At 32.0% G+C, this 27,087-nt stretch overlaps 1 protein-coding gene across 2 annotated transcripts in view; it reads left to right on the top strand.

Annotated features, from left to right (window-relative positions):
* Positions 1 to 17,437: 17,437 nt before the first annotated feature.
* The window catches only part of LOC130673548 (neither inactivation nor afterpotential protein C-like), a 1,009,353-nt gene continuing 999,703 nt past the window's right edge, over positions 17,438 to 27,087 (top strand). For both annotated transcript variants that reach the window (XM_057478586.1, XM_057478585.1), the window contains exon 1: positions 17,438 to 17,522. In XM_057478586.1, the coding sequence (XP_057334569.1) occupies positions 17,505 to 17,522 (18 nt within the window). In that variant the 5' untranslated portion in view covers positions 17,438 to 17,504. The remainder of the gene's footprint in view (positions 17,523 to 27,087) is intronic.

Genomic DNA, 27,087 nt, shown 5'->3' with positions numbered 1-27,087 from the left:
AATGAAGTAAAAACACAAATACATGAAACAAATAATAAAGAAAATGAAGAAGAATACACCCCAAGTAACTTGGAGGTTTTTAATAATTCTTCTCATGAAGGCGATATAGCTATAGATATAGGTAATAATGAGAACGAAGATAAAGCATCTAATGAAAATAAAGATTTATACTATTTATCAGTTCCACGTTTAATTGATGAACAAAACTACATTGAGACAATCCACTCTGGAATTTGCTTACAAGTTTTAAACTTACAGAAATAATGCGACAAAAAGATGATAAAAAATTTGCAACAGCTCTAAATAGTTTAGCAAACAGCACACTATCAAAAGAAGAATTAGATCTTTTACAATCTAGAATAATCAATGATGAAAATAAAATACCGAAAAGTGCAATTCATTTATATCGTACTAATGCAGAAGTTAATACCTACAATTCAAGCGTAATAAATAAAGATCCAATGAAACGAACCGCTTTTGCATACGATAAAATTACCGGAAAAGCATCAGAGAAAATGAAACAACAACTGTTAACTATAAGTAAAACTCTAGAAACAAAAGATTCACAAGGTTTACCATATGAACTATCACTTAGTATAGGTATTAAGTATATGTTAACTTTAAATATTGATGTTGAAGATGGTCTTGTGAATAGTGCTGTAGGAATATTATAAGGATATGAATTAAATAGTGAAGGAAATATTTATCGACTTTGGTTAGATTTTTTGGATGAACAAATTGGAACACAAAGAAGAAAAGAAGTTTTTAAGAATGGAAATGATAATTGGACAGCAATAGATAGAATAATTAGGAACATTCAGCCAACAAAAAAAGTCGTTATAGTTATTCGTAACCAATTTCCTTTAGTACCAGCTGAAGCTATAACCATTTATAAAAGTCAAGGTGGGACTTACGACAGAGTAGCTGTACATTTACGAAAAGGAATGAAAACAAATGAATTATATGTGGCTCTTAGTCGATGTACTAAATTAAGTGGATTATATATAATAGGAGATTTACCAACTTCATTATCACAAAATATGAATGATAAAATACAGATAGAGATCAAACGTCTATTGAATTTGAAACTATCTGTGTCTTGTTTTTTTATAAATGATGATGATGAAGATACAATTGTTTATCAAAATATTCAAAGTATGAATGAAAAATCACATTGGTTGGATCTTAATAATTTTATTAAATTATATATGCCTTGTATCTTTATCGCAGCAGAAACGTGGATAAAACCTGAAGACAATATTGAAATACACAATTATTCGATTGTGCACCGAGTAAATGTATCTCAAAGTCGTAATAGGCATGCTTATGGATTAGTTATATATTGTAGGATGGATAAAAAATTTCAAATTATATTTGATTATAATAACGAAAATAAAACTCAGTCATGTTCTTTAGTAGCAGGGTTATATAATGATTTTGCAATATGTACAGGTTTTAAGCCTCCTTCCACACCATATTCAGGAGTAGAATCAAAAATTAAAGAAATGATAGAAACAGCTGAAAAAAGTAGTAAAAAAATCATCTTTTTAGGAGATTTTAATATAAACTTGAACAGTGAACATTCACATTCATTTTTCAAAATGTTACGATCTAAAAATTTAAATTCAGAATTAAAAAATAATGAAATTACTACAAACCTAAATACAGCGATTGATATCATTTTTTCTAATTTTAAATTAAACTGTGGAATTTCTGAAACGATTTGCGGATATCACAAGCAGTTAGTATGTTCTTTAAATAAATCGAAACCAGTTAGCGTCAAAAATGATAGACATCGAAGTTCAACTGACCTTTCTTTAATAGAAGTTATTAACGAAGGAAAATGGTTAAAGAATAGATTAATGCGTACGGGAGAAATTGGAGAAAGTATAAACATAATAAAAAAATTACGTGATTTTATCAGGCATGGAAGTTATCAAATCAAATCTATAAAATCTAAAACTCGTGAAAATAACATTGAAATTCCATTACAAATTCAAAAATATTTTACACCAATTAAAACAACAGCAGATGGAAATTGTTTCTATTATGCTATATCTATTTTATTAAGTGGTGAAGAAAAATTGATGCCTTGCTTACGAGCTTTAGAGGCCGCTTATTTGCTTATAAATGATAAATTTCTAAGAGATCTTCCTAATAGAATTTCAGACACGATATTAATTGATAAAATATTGAAAAATGCAACGTACGCTGAATTAGGAGACATCATAATGATATCAGTGATATTACAACGTACAATTAATATTTATTCAAATTGTGATGCAGCTAATACGAGGATCACTCCAGCAGACAGTAATGGAGAATTATATCTTTATTTGGATTTGAATTTAAAACATTATACAGCATTGATTAAAAAAGAAGGAAATTTTTCTTTACCATTAATTAATGAAATGGAAGAAATTAATTTTAAAAATTTCAATGACTTTAACAAGTCTGTTGATAACAATTCGATTCTCAATCAACAACATAAACGGGATAAAATTAATTTGGAAAATTCTGATTATATTTTTGAAAACCGTTTTAGTAGATCAAACCTCTCTAGGAATAAAGAAAAACCAAAAATTTGTGTCAAATCTATCGAAAAAGTATCTTTAAATATAAATACCTCACAGTTGCGAGAAGTAATTCACGAAAGAAAAAGGCTTAAACAAAAATTTGAAACGATAGAAACAATAAATGATAATGATATGAAAATTATGAGAAAATTATGTAATTTTGTAAAGAATAAAATTCATAAATTTGATTTAACGAGTTATAATGATAATCTTTCAATCTCAACGTCATTACGGAAGTACTTTACACCAATTCCAACAACGGGAGATGGAAACTGTTTTTATTACGCAATATCCATGTTAATAAGTGCCACAGAAGAATTAATGTCATGCTTAAGAGCATTAGAAGCAGCTCATTTTTCTATCAATCTAGAATTGTTAAAAAGTATACCTAATGGAATATTTGAAACAATATTTATAGATAAAATTTTGAAAAATGGAACGTACGCAGAAATAGGTGACGTAATAATAATGGCAGCAATACTACAACGACCGATTAATATATATACGAATAACAAAAATTCAAGTATAAGAATTGCTCCAATAGAAAGTGAGGAGGAATTTTATGTTTATTTAGATTTACATGGTGAACATTACACTGCCATGATTAAACATAATAATAATGATTCCTTACCTTCAATTGAAACAATAAACATTGATTTTACAAACTTTATTTGTTTAATATAGAAGGTTATTAGATAGAATATACATAAAAAAAAATCTTTATAATTTCATATGGAAATAATTTACTAGAATTTATATTTCTTGATTTTTATTCTTTGTAAAGAAATTAACTGATTTTGTTATGTTAATTATTGATGATAAATTTTGAATTATTGTATAATTTTTGGCAAAGTATTCTCATTAATCGTTAAAATTTATCAATACTTTTTTAATGATTTTGATGAAAGAAAAAAAAATAAGGAATGTAACAGAAAATAAATAAGAATGATTAAAAAAATAAATAAGAACGATAAATGAATAATGAACTTGATTGATGAAAGAAAAAAGAAAATGAAATCGAAAATGACTAAAAGAAAAAAAAAACTATTGAAATTCTTATAACACTGTTTTTCAGATTTATATTCCCTGATTAAAAGAAACGATTTAAAACTAGAAAAAAAAAATTTTAAATACCCCTTCTTATAGGTATTTTACATGACAAATCATTTCGAATCGATTCTTTTAATCAAGGGTTATTCATTTCCAGAAAATTCCAACGAGATATTTAAATGAAGTGTAAAGAAGAAAAAAAATAAGATTACCTTAGATGATTTTTATTTTTCAGTAAGATTTTTATCAGAGGTATTATGCACATATATATATATTTATATACATGAAACTATTTTTTTTTAGATATCTAAACAGTTTAACTTTTGTTATGTATATAATTAATGAAACAATTTGAACTAATATATTTTGTGTTATAATAAAAATATTTGGAATGTAGAATGTTCTTAAATAATTAATTTATTTATTTCGGTTGTTTATAATATATATTTAACTAAAGTAATTATATTAATATATATTTAGGGGAAGGAGGGGGGGCAAAAGGGGGTAGGGTAGGTAAAACGGGGTACCCCAAAAATTTGATAAAAAAAAATTTTATATTTTAAACCTTGCCCGTAGAAATGAAAAATTTTTTTTTTCAACGGTAACTGAAAATTTCTTCTATTTACTTTGAATATCATTAAAAAAAAAAAGATTTAACGTATCTGAGTCCTCGAAAACTTGGTATTTCCTTAAGTACCCCCTTTTGCCCCTCCCTCCCCTAACTAAAATAATTAGCAAAAACATGAGTTAAATTTTTTTTTTAAATACATTTGTTAGTATATATGTTAAATTTTTCAATATATATATAAATGACACGTGGATTAACGCAATGGCAGATAACAAAAAGAATTAAGAGTTGGAAAGTCTTAGATTACAGTTCAGTAGTCGTCAGGATTATTGAATCAACAGAAAATATCAATTAAAAAATCTGAGTACTGCTCTGAAGCTATTAGAATATCTACAGTATTAAATTGGAATTCAGATTTTTTTTAAATATTTTTGTTTCGTCTAGAATAGATCTATGTGAATCTGTATAGAACGAAATGAATTTATATAAATTTGATTGTAAATTCCAACAAATCAACTTCTTGAAGTTCTGTAAGACGGATGATAGAGAAAGAAGTTCTTCATGATGAAATGTAATTTAAGGGTTATTTATACTAAAAATTACTCTTACCATTAAAACATTTTATTATCAATAAAACAATAATAATAATAATTATAATAATATTAGAGTAATTATTAATAATTATTATTAATAATTATTACTATATTATATTACCATATTTTGCTATAATTAAATTAAAATAAGTTAATATAAATATAATGAAAATGATAATGAGAAACTTCGGAGATCTTTAAAAATCTACCTTCCATTTCAGCTGCCGAATGGCCTTTTTTTTAATCTTATATTTGTAAGTACACACGACACACGAAGGTTACGCGCACTTCTGACACCAAATTGTAGTAACTGGTATCTTATAAATTAATATCACTTATACACTACAATGATAACACACTTATATTAGAAATAACAACACCACAATTAACAGCAGCAAAAGAAAGGCAATCAAAGATATAGTTTATTGATACAATGTTTGCTGTTTAGTTGTCAATAAATGACTGACTGACTTTAGTCGCGCATCTATAAAACAAGAGAAGAAGGCATTTGTTTTCTAGCTATTCAAATATTTTAAAGATCAGTTTCACATTCGTTACAATACGTTTAGTTTATACATGAGTAAAATGATTATAATACATCCTGAAACCAAGCGTGTCATAATTTTATTATTTTAACACACAATAAATGTGTCTTATGTTTAAGGCCGAATGCAAAACTGTAGTTTTTAGTGGTCACTTAAAATACATTTTACGGTGTGTTCAATGACTATTGGCAGGGAGCCTAGTATATGGTGGGGACAACTGAATTTATCGCAGCGCTCGCTGTGGGCATAATTTCGTTGAATCATGCTCTTGTTGAAAATAAACACGTGAAAATTAAGTTTCAAAATAGTTTACAATAGTTTTTGTGTCATTAATGTTTGTCTTTGCCCATCGTTTGAAGTTAAGACATTATTTTATAATTTATTGATTCAAATCCGGTTTGGATAATGATTTTCATCATTGCCTAAAAATTATCTTTTAAAAATACATTATAAGTTAATACTTTCTTAGTTACGATTCACAAGCAAATTATCATGAATTAAAATAAAATTATTCACTTCCATTTTGTTGAAAAACGCAATTTACTATTCTACTATCTTGTAAACATTTATTATTGTCGTTGTCATGTATCATTTGTCTTGATTTTATCGGTTAACCTTATTCTATTCTAAAATAATAGTATTTAGTATTGATTAAAATTTTTTATACTTAGTTTCTTTATCGAAATATATTTAATTTAATTTTCTCTATCAAAAATACAATTGCACTTTTTTATTTATATCATTATAAATTTTTATATTTTAATTTTATAACGAATTTTTATTTTTTACGCTGATTTGATGTATCTTTTATAATTCTCGAGCATGATTGTTTGTAACCATCAGATGTCGTTCTCGTCGCGCTCCCTGCCAATAGTTTGCTCATAGTGTTTTAATGTTGTTTGGCGAGTGTGTTAATTTCGACTACACACTGACGAAATTGACTTCCGGAATATTTATTTATATCTGAGCAAATAAACTTAAGCATATAGTTATGGTCATGGATTGAAATTATTAGATACGATGATTTAATAAAACTTCGATATTAAATTAAAGAAACTTTAATGCCTTATTATATAATCGTAGGACAGAACATATAATGAGTAAATGGTTTACGCTTTTTAGTACGAATAGTAACAGTCGGTAACCAGTGATACAAAAATATCTAAATATCACTACCTGGAAGTATCGGTTGTCAAGAAAAGTTATTACATACTCCAACCCACAGTCAAAAATTATAATATCAGTCAACGCAAATAATATATAAAAAATGAGCAAATGATAAGTTTTAATCGTATTAATTAAAGCTGTACAAAGCAGGAATTATTTCTAAAGACTTAACGAGTTATAACTGGGTGGTGTATTTATTTTAAAAAATTAATATTCTGAAATCAGCATCTAATATCTTAGAATGGGTCTATACTTCTCTAGACCTTTCAGTGTTCGCGATTACAGTGAAGATCTCTTGATAAATGAAAATGAAAATCGTGGTTCATCTTTTAGCAGATTGATTTATTGAAACCATAAACTTGTATATATACTTTGACGTCAAACGATACTTGTCAACCAACTTAATGTACCCATAATTTCACTCAAAAATTAATAACATCAGAAATCAAATATCATATTATGAACAAATAAATCACATTTCTAGTTTATAAATGTGTGTCATTATTATGTTGCGAATTTTGGAAAATACATATAAAATTTTTCTACACATCTCGATGTTCACGATTACAGTGACTATGCCGTGATAAAAAAAAAAAAATTGTGGTTCAGAAGTATATTTTAGCAGATATATTTGTTGTCGCCATAATTTGTATACATATACTTTGATGCCAAACAATAATTTTAAACCCACTGAGCATATTCATAACTTCATTCAATTATTATAACATCAGATAACAAGTATGATTTTATAAATTGTTCAATCATAGGTCTAGTTTATGAATGTGAATTATTATTATTGTGCGAATAAAAGGCGTGAAAAATGAAAAATTTTTAATGGCTTCACAAAACCCTTTTCGCATCTGTTCCTATAGGCTACAAGAAGATAATCGAAATCATGAGTATGAACAATTTTTAAAAAAAATTTCAAGTATTGCGATTCTCTCGCAATAAAACTCTTTACACCTGTCAGTGCACGCGATAATAGTGGCTATTCCGTTGTGAATAAAAAAAATCCGTGCTTCCTAAGTAACCATTAGCAGAAATATTTATTAACACCGTAACGTGTATATATTGTGACGTTATTTTTCGTATGGGGGTCAAATCAAAGTGAACGTCACAAACACCAACGAATTTTATTGTATTTACGAGCATGGTAACTCAAGACTTATAATTTAGCTTACAGTAATTTACGATTTTCATACAAATTTTTGATTAAGTTATAGTTTAAGAATTAAATATGGAGTAACGTTCGGCTACAGTTATGGATTTTTGGATAAAGAAAATAAGAATTAGAATCAGAATTATGGAAAATTATTATGGGATATGGTTTGAGATTAAAGTTTGGGGAAATGATTGTTTGAATTTTTGGATTTTTTAAGTTTTGATATTTTGAGTATGTGGACGAGTCAGTGTTACCGTGGAGCTGGACTTAAATTAGTCACCCGGTATCATCTGATGATAGAACCTAGTTCTATCCCTCTAAGACTTCTTGGTTGATTGCAGAGGTCTAGCTGGGATGCTAGTGCTCCAGTATATAAGGAATTTGACGGATGCAGAATGGGATCAGTTTTGGAGTTTTGGTTTGGTAGGCCTCAACAGTAATTTTGTGACCGTTGCTGTTGTGGAAGCCGTTTGGTCATTTTTTAATTATTAGTCTGACAGGCCTCAGAGGACAAGTCATGACCACTTGTACCGCTGAGGAAGTCATAGGTCACTTAGGTTATAAGTTTTATGATCCCAGCTGAAGTCTGTTCCAGGAGAGCAACTGCCAAGGATATCCATACTCAGAATGGGCTTAGCGAGTACGTTTGGTGAGGACTTGAGCCTCCAGTTACCGTTATAGTAAAGATTGAGTTGGATTTAGGAATTTAGAATATAGAGGTCAGTTATTGATACCGATGGGATTGAGTTTGGGGTTTTAGAATTGAGAATCAAGAGAGAGAAGTCGAAGGGAGACCTTTGGAGAGTACGGACGTGAGCATTCGACTCTAGTCGCTTGAAGCGAGTAGACATGTGCAGTAATGGCGCTACAGTTCAAGGTATTGTGGAAAGACACAGATTAAGATTATTGCTACAGAAGTATTATTTAAAAACAGTGTAAGACGTTACTTGATATTTATTCACCAGACATCAGGTATGAAATAATTATTATAAATAATTAATCGAGTTCGACTCAAAAGTCTTGAGGTATTATGCTCCTGTTTTAATTAAAGAAAAGATTTAATATCTGAGAGAAGTATGAGAATATTGTTACATTTTTAGAGTCACGATCACGTTTTATTGTTAATATTATTTTATAAAAGAATTATAAGAAATATGTTTGATTGTTGAACCGATTATTGTCTAATTAACATCGAAATGAGACCCATGTACGTTAGTTTTACGATTTTGCTAAAGAGAACGTTCTAGAGTATCGAACCCATAATTATTGTTCTAGTTTACCGAATATTGTTTGATTATCATTTAGTCCTAGTTATTTTTTTTTTTTTTTATAATTGTTCCAGTGTATAGCCGCATGTACGGCCTTTTACACTTTTTGCCTTTACATTGCGACTGCTTCCTTTCTTTAGCTGCTTTTCATTGTGCGGCTGTGGCCCGACTTGTGCTTATACTGTACTGTACGATTACGGTGATACCCTATCCTCCACCTCGGCTGTGGGGGTATAGGGGCAAGGGAAACCACAGAGAAAACCATTGCCAGTACAGTTCGGTTTGGGTGAGGCTCTAGTGATCGGTTAAATTCCCATTTTACCGATCACTAGATCTTCATCCCGCGCCTAACGCCCAGAGACCTCCGATCGAGCTGAACGCGTGGCTAAGCGGTCACCCAGCCAAGTTGCGACCATGCTCGGTGCTGCTTAACTTCTGTGATCGCCCGAGCCACACGAAAACCGATCGGCTGTCTCTGCCGCTTCATTTAGTCCTAGTTAATTAATTAATTTATTTGTAAAATATCGATACGTGTTATTTAGATGTCAATTTACCTTATGTTAAGATTAATTTTATTATATTCAGCATTTGTTATAGAGAAAAATAATACTTGTACTGAGCTACCGTATTTTAATTATTGTTGAATAGAGTTTTGAGATTATTGTTGTTAAATAAAAGTTGCAAATTCAAAAATGAATTTACATGACTTTGGAATGATGTAACCTGGACCTCTCCCTCTCTCCATAAACCTACACACTGAGCAACACCATGGTATACCGTAACTCTGTTTTTAGTTTTCCAGTCTCCGTTTTGTTTTGCTAATAAGTTCTGCGCATTTTGTTAAGTTTTAGTTTTAGTTTTGCTTATGCGTGGTTTCGGTGATAATTCCACAGATCAAAAATTATCCAAAATTTCATGATTTACTGGTTTGGTGATTCCAGTGATAAAAATTACCTGGCACCCTATTCGTATTGAGACTGGAGGCTAAAGGCAGAGAACGAAGTTATAGCGCAGAAATTAGCGTCTAGTTTTTGTGTTATAATATGTATACTTTGATGCTGAAAGATTATTGTCAACCAACTTAATGTACCAAGAACTTGACTCAAAAACTAGTAACATCGAAAATTAAATGTCTTAGTATAGATAAATAGATCACATTTCTAGTTTTAATTGTGAAATATTATTATCATGCGAATAGATGGAGTAAAAAATAGAAAATTTTAAATGGCTTCACAAAACTCTTTTCGCATTTGTTCCTATAGGCTTCAAGTAAATAAACAAAATCACAAGTATAATCAAATTTTCGAAATACTTTACGAGTATTGCGATTTTCACGCAATAAAAATCTTGTGTCGTTATGGACTCGATTCATAGAAGTATCCAAAACCGATACTTTATTTCGATTGTTATAACTGGACCGTATATTTAGATGGAAAAATAGATACATAAAAAATTAAAAGTTAATATTTTGGAATATGACAATATTTGTGCCAGTTGTGAAAGAACACTCTCTCTACCTTGCAATGCACAAGTAAAAAATGGCGTTTCCATGGTAAATGACCACAAATTCGTGATTCATAAGTATCTTTTAGCCGATATATTCTTTGATATCCTAACTCAAATACATAATGGATGCCAAACAATACTTGTCAACCAACCTTATGTACTAATAACTTGACTCAAGAACTAATAACATTGAAAATTAGATGTCATATTATGATTAAATTAATTGTATTTCTAATTTATAGATGAAAATTATTATTATCATGCAAATAGAAGGAGTGAAAAACGGAAAATTTTGAATGGCTTCACAAAACCCGTTTCGCATCTGTTCCTATAGGCTTCAAGAAAATAAACGAAATCACGTGTATGAACAATTTTTCGAAATAATTTACAAGTATTGCTATTTTCACGCGATAAAAATTTTATGTCAATATGGACTCGTTTCATAAATGTATCCAAAACAGATACTTTATTTCGATTGTTATAACTGGGCCGTATTCAGATGGAATAATAAATACATACAAAATTAACATTTAATATTTTGGAATATGACTATATTTGTGCTAGTTGTGAAAGCACGCTCTGTACACCTTCCAATGCACAAAGTGAAAATGGCTTTCTCATGGTGAATGACCAAAAATTCGTGGTCCATAAGTATCTTTTAGCAGATGTATTCATTGATATCTTAACTCAAATATATACTAGATGCCGAACGATACTTGTCAACCAACTTTATAAATACTTTTGTTGGTGTATATAATTATATACATTCCGTGATGTGATAGGTAAATTATGGCTAATCGACTTTTCTTTTTTTTTTAAATTTAACTCATGATAATAATCTCAGCAGTTTCATAAAACTTTCCTATTTATCCGTGTAAAACTTATTCATTGACTTGATAAAATATTTGAGGTATTATATAGCCCAGATAAAAATTTTCGAATATTACTATCTATACAAAATTGGTTATCTATCGTTCTTCATCATAGAATCATCAAATGTACCCGGTTTATTAATCATGTCAATCGATTACAAAACAAAAGAGCGGTTAGATGTCACGATATTTTTAGCTAATTTGTACTTCTTTTTTTTTTAATTTTATCTAGCTATAATTATAATTAAATAATGATACATCACCAAATTTATCCTTTCCCAATTGTATTTTGTCCACAAGTTCAATTTGAACTCCTCAATCAATTCTATGAAAATTTTTACCGTCTTTACTTTTTCCTGTTTTAAAAAAAAAAATAAGATTATCCGTGGTTTGGTGTTTCGATCACTTTTATTTTATATTTTTATCACACGCGTAATTACTCAGACTCGCACTAACACAAATTGATAGAAATATTTTCACAACACTAATTCATTAATCACGAACTTTTTTTTTTTTTTATGTAGTACATCACACAAATAAATTCAAGTATGCACTTTGACACCGATTAAAAAAAATATTTTCACAAAACTTAATTATTTAATCACTGAATTCGTTTAAATTATTACACGCACTTGAAATCTACATTATAAAATATATTCACAAATTTTAATTAACTCATCACCGCAGTTATTTATATTACTACGCGAACTTTAACACTATAACATATATCCACAGAACTTTTTTTTTTTTTTAATTCATCACCGAATTTACTTATTTTACTACACGCACTTTGATATAATAACACATATTCACAAAACTTATTTAATTCATCACTAAATTTATTTAAATTCACACGCACACTTTATCACAAATTAAAAAAAATATGTTTTCACTAAACTCGTTTAATTGATCACTGAATTTACGTCTTTTTTTTTTAATATCAAAAACACGATCGTTTCAAACTTTTGCCTTTCCCGTCGCGTCGCAATATTTTGACAGCTATTTTTATTTTATATTTGTAAATACACACGAAGGTTACGCGCACTTCTGACACCAAATTGTAGTGGTTGGTATCTCAAATTAATATCACTTATACACTACAATGATAACACACTTATATTAGAAATAATAACACCACAATTAACAGCAGTAAAAGAAAGCAAGAGCAATAAACAGTTTATTGAGATACAATGTTTGCTGTTTAACTGTCAATATAAGACTGACTGACTTTAATCGCGCATCTATAAAACAAGAGAAGAAGGCATTTGTTTTCTAGCTATTCAAATATTTAAAAGATCAGTTTCACATTCGTTACAATATATATATATATATATATATATATATATATATATATATATATATATATATATATTGTAACGGGTTTTTCACCACCGGGGATCTACCGGAGTGAAGTCCGAATACATTTACAATTTTTGGCAACCTTGTTCAAAATTATTAGTTGGGCGCCAGGTGAGGTAACAATCACCAAATAAACAATTATCGAAATCGGCTCAGGGTGACGGATCGGGAAAAGGGCAGGCACTTAAGATTACGATAAATGATTGATTAGAATTACACAAATAAGCAGAAGTATTTTAATTAAACAAAATCGTTGATCGGTATCACACAAATAATGGGTTACAAACAAAAATATGAATGCCGTTTTCAGCTTGACTCGATGTAAACAAAATTATCAAAAAAAGTCGTAGCTGATCGGAAAACACAATTAGTTCATTGCTCGGAGAAAACACAGTCAGTTGTCGAAATAAAATAAACTTGTTTTATTTATCACACAAAATACTTGACGAATGACGTCAGAGTATTGTAAACGTAAGACTCGACTGCGGTACGAATGAGACACGGATAATCCGTAATTCTCAGAATTGCTCGATGAAATAAAATAAAATATAAAATAATATTTTATTTCGGTAACGCGTTCAATTTCACTATCACACAGTTATTACGCGAAATTGATCATTTCATTAATTAATTATTATTGCACTTCACTCGTTGATTAACAAAACAATTCAGTCGTACACTTTGTTCGGATTCGCGCCAATGCTTCGGCTTGTTCACTTGTTCACAGGAAGCGGTTATTGTCGGTCGAAATTATTGGTCGCGATTAATTGTTCGTTGATCAAACTCGGATTGATCTTACAGGTCGTAATTCAAATCGTTCATACGTCGGAATCGAGAATTGTTCAAAAATAAAAAAAACGTGGCCGTTCAGTACGGCGTCTCTCCCGGATCTCTCGTTTCAATCCAAGCGTTGGATCGATACTCGGTCAAAGTTGAAATTTTCGATTCTAGATGTCACTAGAATTCGCTCACCGGATAATTATTTATTATTTCAAATAATTTAAAACCACGGGCCAATGTCGAATTTTCCTCATGTTACAATATATATATATATATATATATATATATATATATATCAAGTCCTTCACAATTTTTGAAAAATGAAACGACACATTGAATGTTTTTTTTTTGTATACGAAATACATCTTTCATTTTAAATTCTTTATTCGATAAGGCATATAAACTTTTTTTCTTTTGAACTTTTTTATATTATTGCATTGGGTAATGTTGATCAAAAATTCATATTTTTATCATAGTATAAATATGAGATTACAGAATAATCAATAATTGATACATATTTGTAAAAATTAATCTTTATATTTATAAAATTTTCACTTGATATTTATTTTTCATTGCTGTTGATGATATACACTGGTCACAGAAATTAAGGGATAGAAAAAAAAACCGAAATTTTTAGGTGATTTTCAACATGCTGTAACTCGGTGAAAAATGGTCGTATAAAAAAACTAAAAAAAGCAAATTGTAGCCTCAAGTTTCTAGTTTTCAGATCTGGACCTCAAAATTTTTTATCATGTACGGTTCCGGAGTAATCATAAGAAAACCAACGAAAAAAAAATTTTCAAAATTTTTGCTGGTCTTTCAATACCTCTATGGGCGACAATAAATTTTTTTGAATAATCCGACTGTCAGACTTTTCTCGGAAATTTTATGCCCTTTAATTTGGTGGGCTCAAAAAGTCTCTACGACGATTTGGCGCCGAGTTATCATTGATCAAAGCAAAAAAGTCCATTTTGGCTTTGATAATCAATAACTCCGGATGTATTGGTCGTACAGAGAATGGAAGCAGGGTTTTGAAAACTGAAAAACATTCTCTATAAGGCAAAATTAGTGGCATTTGATAGAAAAATTTTTTTTAAAGCGATATTGTTTGGTAAAAAACAGGTCAAAATTCACAAATTTAAGGATATTCGGAAATCTTGCTATAACTTTGGATATAACGGATGAACAAAGGATATCTTCGACTTTCTTTCTACCTCAAAGTGTCCTGAAAAAATCCTGAAAATTTCAAATCGCTGCGATTTTTCTTTCTTAGTGCCCCGAAGCTTTAAATTTATCGATTTTGTCAAAAATCACCATAATTGGTAGTTTCTCGGTTTTTGTTCATTTTTTCGATTTGAAAATGGTTTTCTTACCGAAAATCTTCATTTCTTTGATTAAAAAGATCGATTATCGAAAAAAATTGAAAAATAAAAAATTTTGAAAAAAAATTTTTTTTTTTAAATTTTTTTATTTTGTTGTATCTGCAATGATTTATCATTGTCAAAAAAAATCCCAAAATTTTTTTTACCGCCGGCATTAAAGTTACCCAAAGCGTATGTTTGTTAAGTTGACATTTAAAGCAGATGCAGTTACAGCGGTAAAAAAAATTTGAGTAATTTTTTTTGACAATGATAAATCATTGCGGATAAAATAAAAAAAAAAATTCGAAAAAAATAAAAGTCTATGAAAAAAAAAATTTTGAAAAAAAAAAAATTTTTTTTTTCAATTTTTTTTTTTTCAATTTTTTTCGATAATCGATCTTTTTGATCAAAGAAATAAAGATTATCGGTAAAAAAACCATTTTCAAATCGAAAAAATGAACAAAAACCGAGAAACTACCAATTATGGTGATTTTTGACAAAATCGATAAATTTAAAGCTTCGGGGCACTAAGAAAGAAAAATCGCAGCGATTTGAAATTTTTAGGATTTTTTCAGGACACTTTGAGGTTGAAAAAAAGTCGAAGATATCGTTTGTTCATCCGTTATATCCAAAGTTATAGCAAGATTTCCGAATATCCTTAAATTTGTGAATTTTGACCTGTTTTTTACCAAACAATATCGCTTTAAAAAAAATTTTTCTATCAAATGCCACTAATTTTGCCTTATAGAAAATGTTTTCCAGTTTTCAAAACCCTGCTTCCATTCTCTGTACGACCGATACATCCGGAGTTATTAATTATCAAAGCCAAAATGGACTTTTTTGCTTTGATCAATGATAACTCGGCGCCAAATCGTCGTAGAGACTTTTTGAGCCCACCAAATTAAAGGGCATAAAATTTCCGAGAAAAGTCAGACAGTCGGATTATTCAAAAAAATTTATTGTCGCCCATAGAGGTATTGAAAGACCAGCAAAAATTTTGAAAATTGTTTTTTTGTTGGTTTTCTTATGATTACTCCGGAACCGTACATGATAAACAATTTTGAGGTCCAGATCTGAAAACTAGAAACTTGAGGCTACAATTTGCTTTTTTTAGTTTTTTTATACGACCATTTTTCACCGAGTTACAGCATGTTGAAAATCACCTAAAAATTTCGGTTTTTTTTTTTATCCCTTAATTTCTGTGACCAGTGTACTTTGTAAAATATGTATAACAATATGCCTTTTTTTGACAGATTTTGTGTGCGTAGAATTATAAAATATATATACCTATACGCTTAAAACAATACTGTGCCCTTTTTTCACAGGTTATATGTGTGTGTACTTTGAGACAAATCGCTTATTATCTTCGCGATTTTTACCAGCAGCCACCATAATTCGCGGGTTGAACCCTGGCTTAGGCTGGCCTCTAAGAAATTTTATTTTTATGCTGGACAGAGCAGTGGGCTGGGGTTCTTGCAAAGCAAAGACCCGCACTTATTCAAACTCGGCAACGTATATAAAAAAGCTTATCAACTTACCTCACGGCTGATAATTTTTATGCTGCTTTCTTACAGCTAACTTACTTATTATTTTTAACTTAATTAATAGTAATTTATCGTATTAAATAATCTCACCAGTATAGTAAAATAGGGATAGAATAAGGTGATGAATACAATAAGGAAATTATTAGGACAATGTGCAAGTTTATTGCCAATTATGATAAATTCAATTACTTACAATAAGAGTTCACGCAGAATACAGAAGAATCGTGGTCCTAGCTGGCACGCAGGATACGCAGTAGTGACCACGTGGAATGAATCCTTATCACACTGATTTTATTATTTAATTTAATAATATTACCGCGAATAGGTCGCCGGTAACGTATAATATTTTATATGCTTAAATTTAATTATAACTAAGAACTAATAAACAATACAAAAGATACTATTTTGCAAGTTAATTGCCAGAACGAAATATAAATCTTACAGAATATGAAGTACGCTAATATTGCAAGTAGATTGCCTGATTAATAATCGATACTAAATGATAGAGACGTCTGAACGCTAATTGATCCAGGATCGAAGTGGTGACCGATAAATTTTGGGCATAGGGCTAGCCTCCTGACTCTGTCCCCACTTCCTTCAGACAAACATGCGTCGACGTGACGAGCTGTCATGTGACCACGGCACTATGACATCAACGTCAGACGGCAACGAGACGGATGAAAGCGGGAACCGCAAGGCTGAGAGTGATGAAAGACAATTCACATTGTCTCAACTTATAAAATATATAAACCTATCCGCCTGAAATAGTACTGTGCCATTTTTCACAGGTTACATGTGTTGAGATTATAAGAAAATTAGACCAATACTTTTTGGAAAGTTCTCGTCAATGAAATAACTGATATTAATTAATTGTCATGGGGATATTTTGTGTGGGTTTATTTTGTCACGGGTATATGTTATCACAAAGATATTTTGTCAGAGGATATTTTGTCTTAGGCCCCAAACGCGTGTCACCAAAAAGACAAGTTATATCGATTGTCATCATTCCTCGTTTCAAAATATAATACTTCCTCACTTTTGATGACATTTATATTCAATAATTCTGTCTAATATTTTCAGATGTCTCGAGAAAAATCCAGAAAATAGGCCTGCCGTGGCTGAGATTCTGTCCCATCCTTTTATCGAAGAAGAGATGGATAATAATTTCAAGGTAACAAAGTTTTAATATTTTTAAATAAACTGGCCACAAAAATTAAGGGATGGAAAAAAAATCCGAAATTTTTAGGTGATTTTCAACATGCTGTAACTCGGTGAAAAATGGTCGTAGAAAAAAACTAAAAAAACAAATTGTAGCCTCAAGTTTCTAGTTTTCAGATCTGGACCTCAAAATTGTTTATCATGTACGGTTCCGGAGTAATCATAAGAAAACAAACGAAAAAAAATTTTCAAAATTTTTGCTGGTCTTTCAATAACTCTATGGGCGTCAATAAATTTTTTTAAATAATCCGACCTTATGACTCTTTTAGGAAATTTTATGTCCTATAATTTTGCGGCCTGAAAAAGTCTCTACGACGATTTGGCACCGAGTTATCATTGATCAGAGCAAAACAGTCCATTTTGGCTTTGATAATCAATAACTCCGGACGTATTAATCGCACAGAGAATCGAAGCAGGGTTTTCAAAACTGAAAAACATTCTCTATAAGTCAAGATTAGTGGCTTTTTATAGAAAAATTGTTTTTAAAGCGATATTGTTTAGTAAAAAACAGGTCAAAATTCACAAATTTAAGGATATTCGGAAATCTTGCTGTAACTTTGGATATAAAGGATGAACAAAGGATATCTTCGTTTTTTTTATAACCTCAAAGTGTCCCGGATAAACCCTGAAAATTTAGAATCGCTGCGATTTTTCTTGCTTAGTGCCCCGAAGCTTTTAATTTATCGATTTTGTCAAAAATCACCATAATTGGTAGTTTCTCGGTTTTTGTTCATTTTTTCGATTTAAAAATGTTTTTTTTTTACCGATAATCTTCATTTCTTTGACCAAGAAGATTGATTATCGAAAAAAATTGAAAAAAACAAAATTTTGAGAAAATATTTTTTTTCAAAATTTTTTTTTTGTCGTATCCACAGTGGTTTATCACTGTCAAAAAAAATTCCTCAATTATTTTTTACCGCTGTGACTGCATCTGCTGTAAATGTCAACTTAACAAATATAAGCTTTGGGTAACGCTAATGCCGGCGGTAAAAAAAAATTGAGCAATTTTTTTTGACAATGATAAATCATTGTGGATACAACAAATAACAAAATTTTTGAAAATAAACATTGTTGAAAAAAAAAATGTATTAAAAATTTTGTTTTTTTTTTAATTTTTTTCGATAATCAATCTTTTTGATCAAAGAAATGATGATTATCGGTAAAAAAAAACTTTTTCAAATCGAAAAAATGAACAAAAACCGAGAAACTACCAATTATGGTGATTTTTGACAAAATCGATAAATTTAAAGCTTCGGGGCACTAAGAAAGAAGAATCGCAGCGATTTGAAATTTTTAGGGTTTTTTCAGGACACTTTAAGGTGGAAAAAAAACGAAGATATCCTTTGTTCATCCGTTATATCCAAAGTTATAGCAAGATTTCCGAATATCCTTAAATTTGTGAATTTTGACCTGTTTTTTACTAAATAATATCGCTTTAAAAACAATGTTTCTATTAAAAGCCACTAATCTCGACTTATAGAGAATTTTTTTTCAGTTTTGAAAACCCTGCTTCGATTTTCTGTGCGATTAATACGTCAGGAGTTACTGATTATCAAAGCCAAAATGGACTTTTTTGCTCTGATCAATGATAACTCGGTGCCAAATCGTCGTAGAGACTTTTCAGGCCGCGAAATTAAAGGGCATAAAATTTCCTAAAAGAGTCATAAGGTCGGATTATTTAAAAAAATTTATTGACGCCCATAGTGTTATTGAAAGACCAGCAAAAATTTTGAAAATATTTTTTCGTTTATTTTCTTATGATTACTCCGGAACCGTACATGATAAACAAATTTGAGGTCCAGATCTGGAAACTAGAAACTTGAGGCTACAATTTGTTTTTTCTATTTTTTTTTCTACGACTATTTTTCACCGAGTTACAGCGTGTTGAAAATCACCTAAAAATTCCGGATTTTTTTTTTCATCCCTTAATTTTTGTGACCAGTGTAGTATCCAATTAGTATTACAACGTATGGAGCATTTCACGCCAAATCAGACACCATTCTGCTTTAGCATCTTTGATTTTTTCTGAAATTATTTATGTTGACAATATTTTGAAGGAAAGTTTGAAAAACATAGGTTCCTACGTGTTTATCAATAGTCAACATACAATGTTCGGAGCTCTAAAATTTGATCGAAATTCTTTTACGAACCTGGCATCCTTCATCCCTTACGCATGTATATATATGAAGCGTTGCTACTAGGTGACGCGATCGATAAATTTCGACAGTTTCCATCGAACATTGATTTTTAAATTTATCCATCTCTACCACGTTGGCGGGGACAATAAGAAATAGAGCGCTGGACTGCATATACACATCCAATCATTTTTCCTTGACTGTATACTTACAATCACTGTATTACTTTCGTTTATTCAAATAAAAAATTTGTTTAAATTAATTAGTTGGTTTTAATAATTTATATTATCACCTCAAACACTAAATTGGTGAACCTGACGTGATCTCTATTTGAAGGAAGCGTCGAACACGTGCATTACACAGTGCAAAAATTTCGTGAGTTCTCGTGTTGTTTTCCCGCAAATATTTGTATCGCGTTGCCGATCAATCGATGAGACCGTCATTTTTCATTCACAGTTATTTTTGTGTGAATTTGTTTTTTAATTAGTGCTGTAAATTGTCTTATCATTGTGTTTTTATCTTTTATCACCGCTGGTGCATTGCTGGGCATCTTTCGGACGTTATGCCGCATCAGTATTAATTTGAGGGACCATTATTGCGAATCAAATAGTGATAAAAGTTTTTGCGCGCTGTAACTAAAATTACCTATTTCGTACAGTGTTGCGTTAAATTTTCCGGTAGCTACGTCATCGGAAATAGTTTCGAGGATTGAGCCAGAGAGTCAGCCGAACATTCCTGAGTGACGAGTCATCGCTGGATACGTAGAAAAATTAAAATTATATAATTTTAAGTACAGGTGATATTATTATTTGAAATATTATTTTTATATTTTATACTTCAAAATGTAGGCATCCGCCGCAGAGAAACTCGCTGCTTTGCGTAAGCAACTTGCACTGTTGACTGCCGAGTATAGCGAAATGCTTGCTCAGGAGCAACTTCCAAATACACAATCCAGAGCACACCGACACCATCGTCCTCGGAAAGTTAATAAATTCAACTATTGTTGGTATCATTACAAGCATGGTAAGAATGCTCGATCATGCGCACCCAGCTGTAAATGGCAGGGAAATTCCAACGAGAATCACTAGCGGCGGAGAGTGATTCTCAATCGATTTCACGCCGATTATTTATTAAAGATCAAGTCACTGGGACTGAGTTTCTCGTGAACACTGGCTCTGATTTATCAGTTTTTCCTCGCGGCTCGATAAAATCGCAAACAACTCCCATAGGTTATCAGCTTTATGCTGCAAACGGCACGATTATCGAAACCTATGGTTTATCATCACAAACGCTGAATCTCGGATTGCGTCGAGATTTCACGTGGAATTTTATCGTTGTCGATGTCACTAAATCGATACTTGGGGCCAATTTTTTGAGTCATTTTGACTTGCTAGTCGACCTTAAACGCATATGTCTACGCAAGGGCATTACAGGTTTGACATCATCCGGTTATTTCCACGCAACAACAGCATTGGACAAAATCAAGGTTGTGGATGGTGATTCCGTTTATATGAAACTGCTACGTGAGTTCGCCGATATCACACGACCTGATCCGTCCGACAATAAGAAAAGGAAACATTCAACGGTGCACCATATTCGTACAACACCTGGTCAAACTGTTTCTAGCAAAGCCCGTCGTTTATCACTGGACAAATTAAAAATTGCTCAAGACGAGTTCCGTCAAACGATTGAGCAAGGCAGTTGTCGGCCATCGTAGAGTGCTTGGTCATCGCCATTACACATGGTCGAGAAAAAGGACGGTGGATGGAGACCATGTGGCGATTATCGCCCATTAAATGATCATACTCTTATCGATAAATATGCGCTTCGATTTATGGATGATTTTGCCGCGTATTTACATGGAAAACGAATCTTTTCTGTCGCAGATTTTACCAAAGCTTTCCTCCAACTTCGAGTAGCTCCAGAAAATGTTGAGAAAATAGCTATTATCACTCCGTTTGGCTTATTCGAGTTTTCATACATGAGTTTTGGACTCAAAAATGCAACACAGACGTTCCAGAGATTTATCGACGAAATCACCCGTGATCCGGATTTCATATTTCCATATAGCGACAATATACTAGTCGCATCCAAAAACGAAGAAGAGCATTTAAAACACCTCAAGATATTATTTCAACGTCTTCGTGATTACGGACTAGTAATAAACGTTCCGAAGTGCCAGCTAGGCAAAGCCCAAGTTAAATTCCTCGGTTATTTAATCAACGAACACGGCATTCAACCATTGCCGGAAAAAGTTGAGGCTATCGTTAATCTCCAGCTTCCTGAAACCGTTGAAGCACTTCGTGGATTACTCGGCACAATCAATTCTTACAGAAAGTTCATTAAGAACGCTGCAGAAATTTTAGTGCCGTTAAATGAAGTACTAGAAGGACCGAAAATCAAAGGATCGCATCCTGTCAACTAAACAGCTGATATGAAAATCGCTTTTAATGCCGCTAAACGATCTCTTGCTGATGCAACACTTCTCGCGCATCCAAGAACCGACGTGGATTGGGCAGTTTTTACCGATGCATCAGAAATCGGGATCGGTGCCGTCCTCCAGCAACGCATAAACAACGACTGGCAGCCGCTGGCTTTCTTTAGCCGGAAATCACAGCCGTCGATCCAAAAATTGTTGACTTATGATCGAGAATTACCCGCGATCTACGAAGCCGTGGGACGTTCCCGGCATATTTTCGAGGGTAGACACGTAACGACCTACACAGATCACAATCTGCTCCAACACGCATTTTAACAGCGTACCGAGAGAGCTTCACCATGGCAATTCCGCTGATTGGATTTCATCGATCAATTTACGACTGACATCAGACATGTGTCGGGCAACGACAATATTGTCGCTGACACATTGTCACGAGTTGAAGCAGTGTCTACTGCCATTACATCGGAAGAACTTGCCGATGCACAGAAGCAAGATCTCGAGCTTCAACAACTGCTGCAACAGACAACCGCGTTGCAGCTTCGACGAATCAATTTCGACAACGGTTTAGCATTGTACTGTGACATTGTGTCAGGTACGGTGCGACCATACGTTCCAGGACCGCTGAGAAAGAAAGTGTTCGATTCACTACACATGCTTGCTCACCCTGGAATAAAAGGATCATTGAAAATGATCTCTAAACGATACGTCTGGCCGTCGATTAATAAAGATTGCCGAGAATGGGCGAAATCCTGCATCGATTGCCAGAAAAATAATATTCAGAGACATGTGTCATCGCCGATCGCCAGTTTTGAACCTCCAACTGAACGATTTGAGCACATACACATCTATCTAGTGTCTTTAAAATCGTCAAGAGGCTTTAATCAATGCCTGACTATCATCGACCGATTCACGAGGTTTCCTAAGGCTGTTCCGTTATCCATTGGAACTGCAGAAACGATAGCACATGCACTATCACTGCACTGGATTTTACGCCACGGTGTACCAAAACGCATAACTTCGGACCAAGGTCCGCAATTCGAATCGGCATTATTCCAGTCACTATTAAAAATGTACGGAACATAGCACCTACATACTACACCGTATCATCCGCAAGCCAACGGTCTCGTCGAACGTTTACATCGTCAATTAAAGTCAGCACTTTCGTGTCATCAAGAGTCATGGTATGACGCATTACCAGCTCTTTGGCTCGGCTTACGCGCTGCCTGGACAGACAATATACAGACGACCCCGGCTGAACTAGTGTACGGTAAGCCAATTCGTTTACCTGGTGAGTTACTCACTCCCAATAACAAAACTACACCTCACGACATCATTAACACATTGAAACGTCATCTTAATTCATTGGCACCGGCCGAAATGTCGCGTCACGGCAAGCATTCTGTTTTCTGTTTCAGGAACCTCAGTACTTGCAGCCACGTACCGGTACGGAATGACCAGGTTGGACCATCTTTCTCGCCGCCGTACGAGGGTCCATATCGTGTAATAACTCGACACGATAAATACTTTATTGTCGATTTTCGTGGACGACAAATCGCCATTTCTGTGGACAGATTAAAGCCGGTTTACGAGGCAAATTCAGTCAATACGGTGACGATGACAACAAACTCCCAGCCTATTAACACAGCAACCGAGACCGTAAAACGCCAAGTCCGGTTTAATATTTGAAAATTTACGCGATTTAATAATTTTTTTCCACATAAAAGTTTTTTTGCAAAGTAAACATCCACCACTTTATAATATTCATCCATTTAATTATTTATTCATTCATATCATTTGTAAATATTCCATTACTTTAATTATCGTGTATCAAATTTAATAAAAAAGAATAAAAAACAAAGGGAGTTCTGTAGCGTTGCTACTAGGTGACGCGATCGATGAAAATTCGACAGTTTCCGTCGAACGTCGATTTTTTCATTTATCCATCTCTACCACGTTGATAGGGACAATAAGTAATAGAGCGCTGGACTGCATATACGCATCCAAGCATTTTTCTTTTACTGTATACTTACAATCACTGTGTTACTTTCGTTTATTTAAATAAAACATTTGTTGTAATTAATTAGTTGGTTTTAATAATTTATACTATCACCTCAACCACTAAATATATATATATATATATATATATATATATATATATATATATATATATATATATATATTTTAATATTTACCATTTAAATATAGTGGAAACCTAAACATGCAAACCTCTCAATAAGACAATTTATAGATAAATTGAGAAAAATATAAATAGCCCGAACTGGGAATCGAACCCAGACCAATTCGGTATCGCGCCGAGTGCTCTACTAGTTGAGCTATCCGGCCCTATACTATATTCCATTCAATTTGCTCTATAAGTTATTGAGCCACACCGTCCATCGTACGGTAATACACCATTTAAATATAGTGGTGTTATGTCCAAATAATTTTTTTTTTTATTTTATATGTTAATAATTATTTAAAATAATTATTTCCGAGCTCCTCTTTGAAAAGCGCGCGAAAACGCAGCGTCAGCTTTTTCACCTTCTTATGCGGGAAAGAATAGTGGGAAAACACCTGCAATAAGTTTAACAAATAAATAATAAACTGTCGTCACTTTCCACCAATGACAATGATTATAAATTCCCCATCAAATCACCAACTAAAGTTAATAAAAAGCCTGAGCACCCATAGCTCAGGGCTAGTCGGTTTATAAAACTTACGGTCCGCGAATATTCGAACGTCGAAATTTCGTGCACTCTTATTGCAGGAATCCGCCCTAGGCGTTGAAAAGTCAATAAGAGGATTTTTAATAATTTTTAACTTAAACCCTATTGCAGGAATCCGCATCTGCGTTGAAAAGTCAATAGGGCACTTCTCAAATAATTTAGGCTAATTCTTATTACAGGAATCCGCATCTGCGTCGAAAAGTCAATAAGAAATAGTCAAAGATTGCTAAATTCTATTAACCTTACTGCAGGAATCCGCCCTAGGCGTCGAAAAGTCAGTAAGGGATTTAAATTTTATATTAAAAATCCTCAAATATTGATCTAAAATTCGATCTGACGCAACTGTAGTAATCGTTCGTCTAATACAATATTTGTCGGATTTATAAAAACCATCCGGTACGATCGAACCAGTGACGCAAATCACGTAAATTTGCGATTCCATCTCGTGCCGAGTTAATTTGCGCATAAAACCACTTTTCGGGTGCGAAAAAGGACGCATTAAATATATATTAAAATCTTAATAAAAATATCTGTTAAGGATAAATAATCCTATATTATAAATAAAATATAAAGTTGTGAAAAACTAGAGTGAACAAGTGACGTTCAGTAAAAACGTTGTAATTTGAAATAATTAATAAAAGATCAAGTTCTTCACTCCAACCTTGCGGTTTCATTCGAAAGTAGTACATAAGATATCATCCTACCAACCCAGCCGCACCCATTCTACCAACCCTCAGAAAGGTCGAGTGAGCTGTTTAGTCCTGGAGGGATAATAGCTGCCGTACTAGAAGAATTGTCATCGAAAGGTAGGTGAAAGAGCTATTTTTCTATCATCATAAAATACTTTTGGCTTAAACAAGAGCACCAGTCTCTTCGGAGACGTTTGGGTTCTTAATTCTCGAAAAGATCCACTATAAATAGTAAATTATAGGAAGATAATTTCTTCCTCGTATTCTTTATTGTTGTCCGCACCCTCCAGCCCGCTTGTCCAAAAATTACTATCGCTACCAAAGGGAGAAATCTCGGATAAATAATTACAAATTAAGCGGCGGATATAACAGTGGAAACCTAAACATGCAAACCTCTCAATAAGACAATTTATAAATAAATTGAGAAAAATATAGATAGCCCGAACTGGGATTCGCGCCGAGTGCTTTACCAGTTGAGCTATATGAGTGTGCCAAATGATATCGATATTTTTTTTTCGGTCCCATACGAAAATTAGGTTGTCTCACTAGAAAAAAAAAATCCTGAAAAAATTTCAGCTTGATATGTCTATTTTTCAGTTAGCGCTCGCGTAAATAAGAATTTTCTACTAAAATTTTTCTATCCCAACTTAGTATTTTACAACTCATTAAATATAACTGATTAAAAAATGGCCAAGGTGCCATTTTGTAGGAGATTCATTTCTCTACACAAGTAACTTTTGATCGAATGAAAAACATCAGCCAATTTTTTTCTGCAACCATTTGAACCTAATTTTTTTTTTAAATTTACATTTATATTTATTATTAAACACTCAGAAAACATGTTGCTATGTACAAAACTTATTGAATTTAATTTCTGTAAGAACCTTTATGATCCCAAGGAATAGTTTTCATACTTGAAGTAATGAAACTAACATCAAACTATTGATATTGACGATATTTCTAACAATACTTTTCCTTCGTTTCAACATTTTTTGCATTTAATCTTTCTAGTAATTGTTATCTGCATTAGAATATCGTTCGTAATTGTGATTTTGAGATTCTCATACTGCTGATCAAAAATTATTACTTTATTGATAAAAATATACATTGTTTATGATAGTAAAAAACTTATAAAAATTCAAATAAAAGAAAAAGTGATGTTCTAATTGTGCAGAAAAGTTTTTATCGATTCTGTTATTAGTTTTTAAGAGCTTATGATTCGTCAAGAGAACCTATTGCAAACAATCTGAACGTTGCCTACAATGGGCAGCAACAACTCGTAGTGGAAATTATTTAATATATCTATTTATTGATTGATTAACTAATCAATCAATCAGTTTGAAGCAAGTACAGTTTGTATTCGTAATAGGGTCTCCTGACATATCATAAACTCTTAAAAACTAGTAACAGAATTGAAAGAAAATTTTCTGCACATGTTGCGTAATCACAACTACATTCAAATTTGAATGTAGTTGCACTTCCGGCAAATAGAGGCAGCACCTACTGGGGCCTAGCGTCTAGCAATTCA

Source organism: Microplitis mediator, chromosome 8 (assembly GCF_029852145.1).
Source record: "Microplitis mediator isolate UGA2020A chromosome 8, iyMicMedi2.1, whole genome shotgun sequence".
NCBI classification, from domain to species: Eukaryota; Metazoa; Arthropoda; class Insecta; order Hymenoptera; family Braconidae; genus Microplitis; species Microplitis mediator.
The sequence above is the reverse complement of the archived record's forward strand: the minus strand, read 5'-3'. Positions and strand labels throughout refer to the sequence as shown.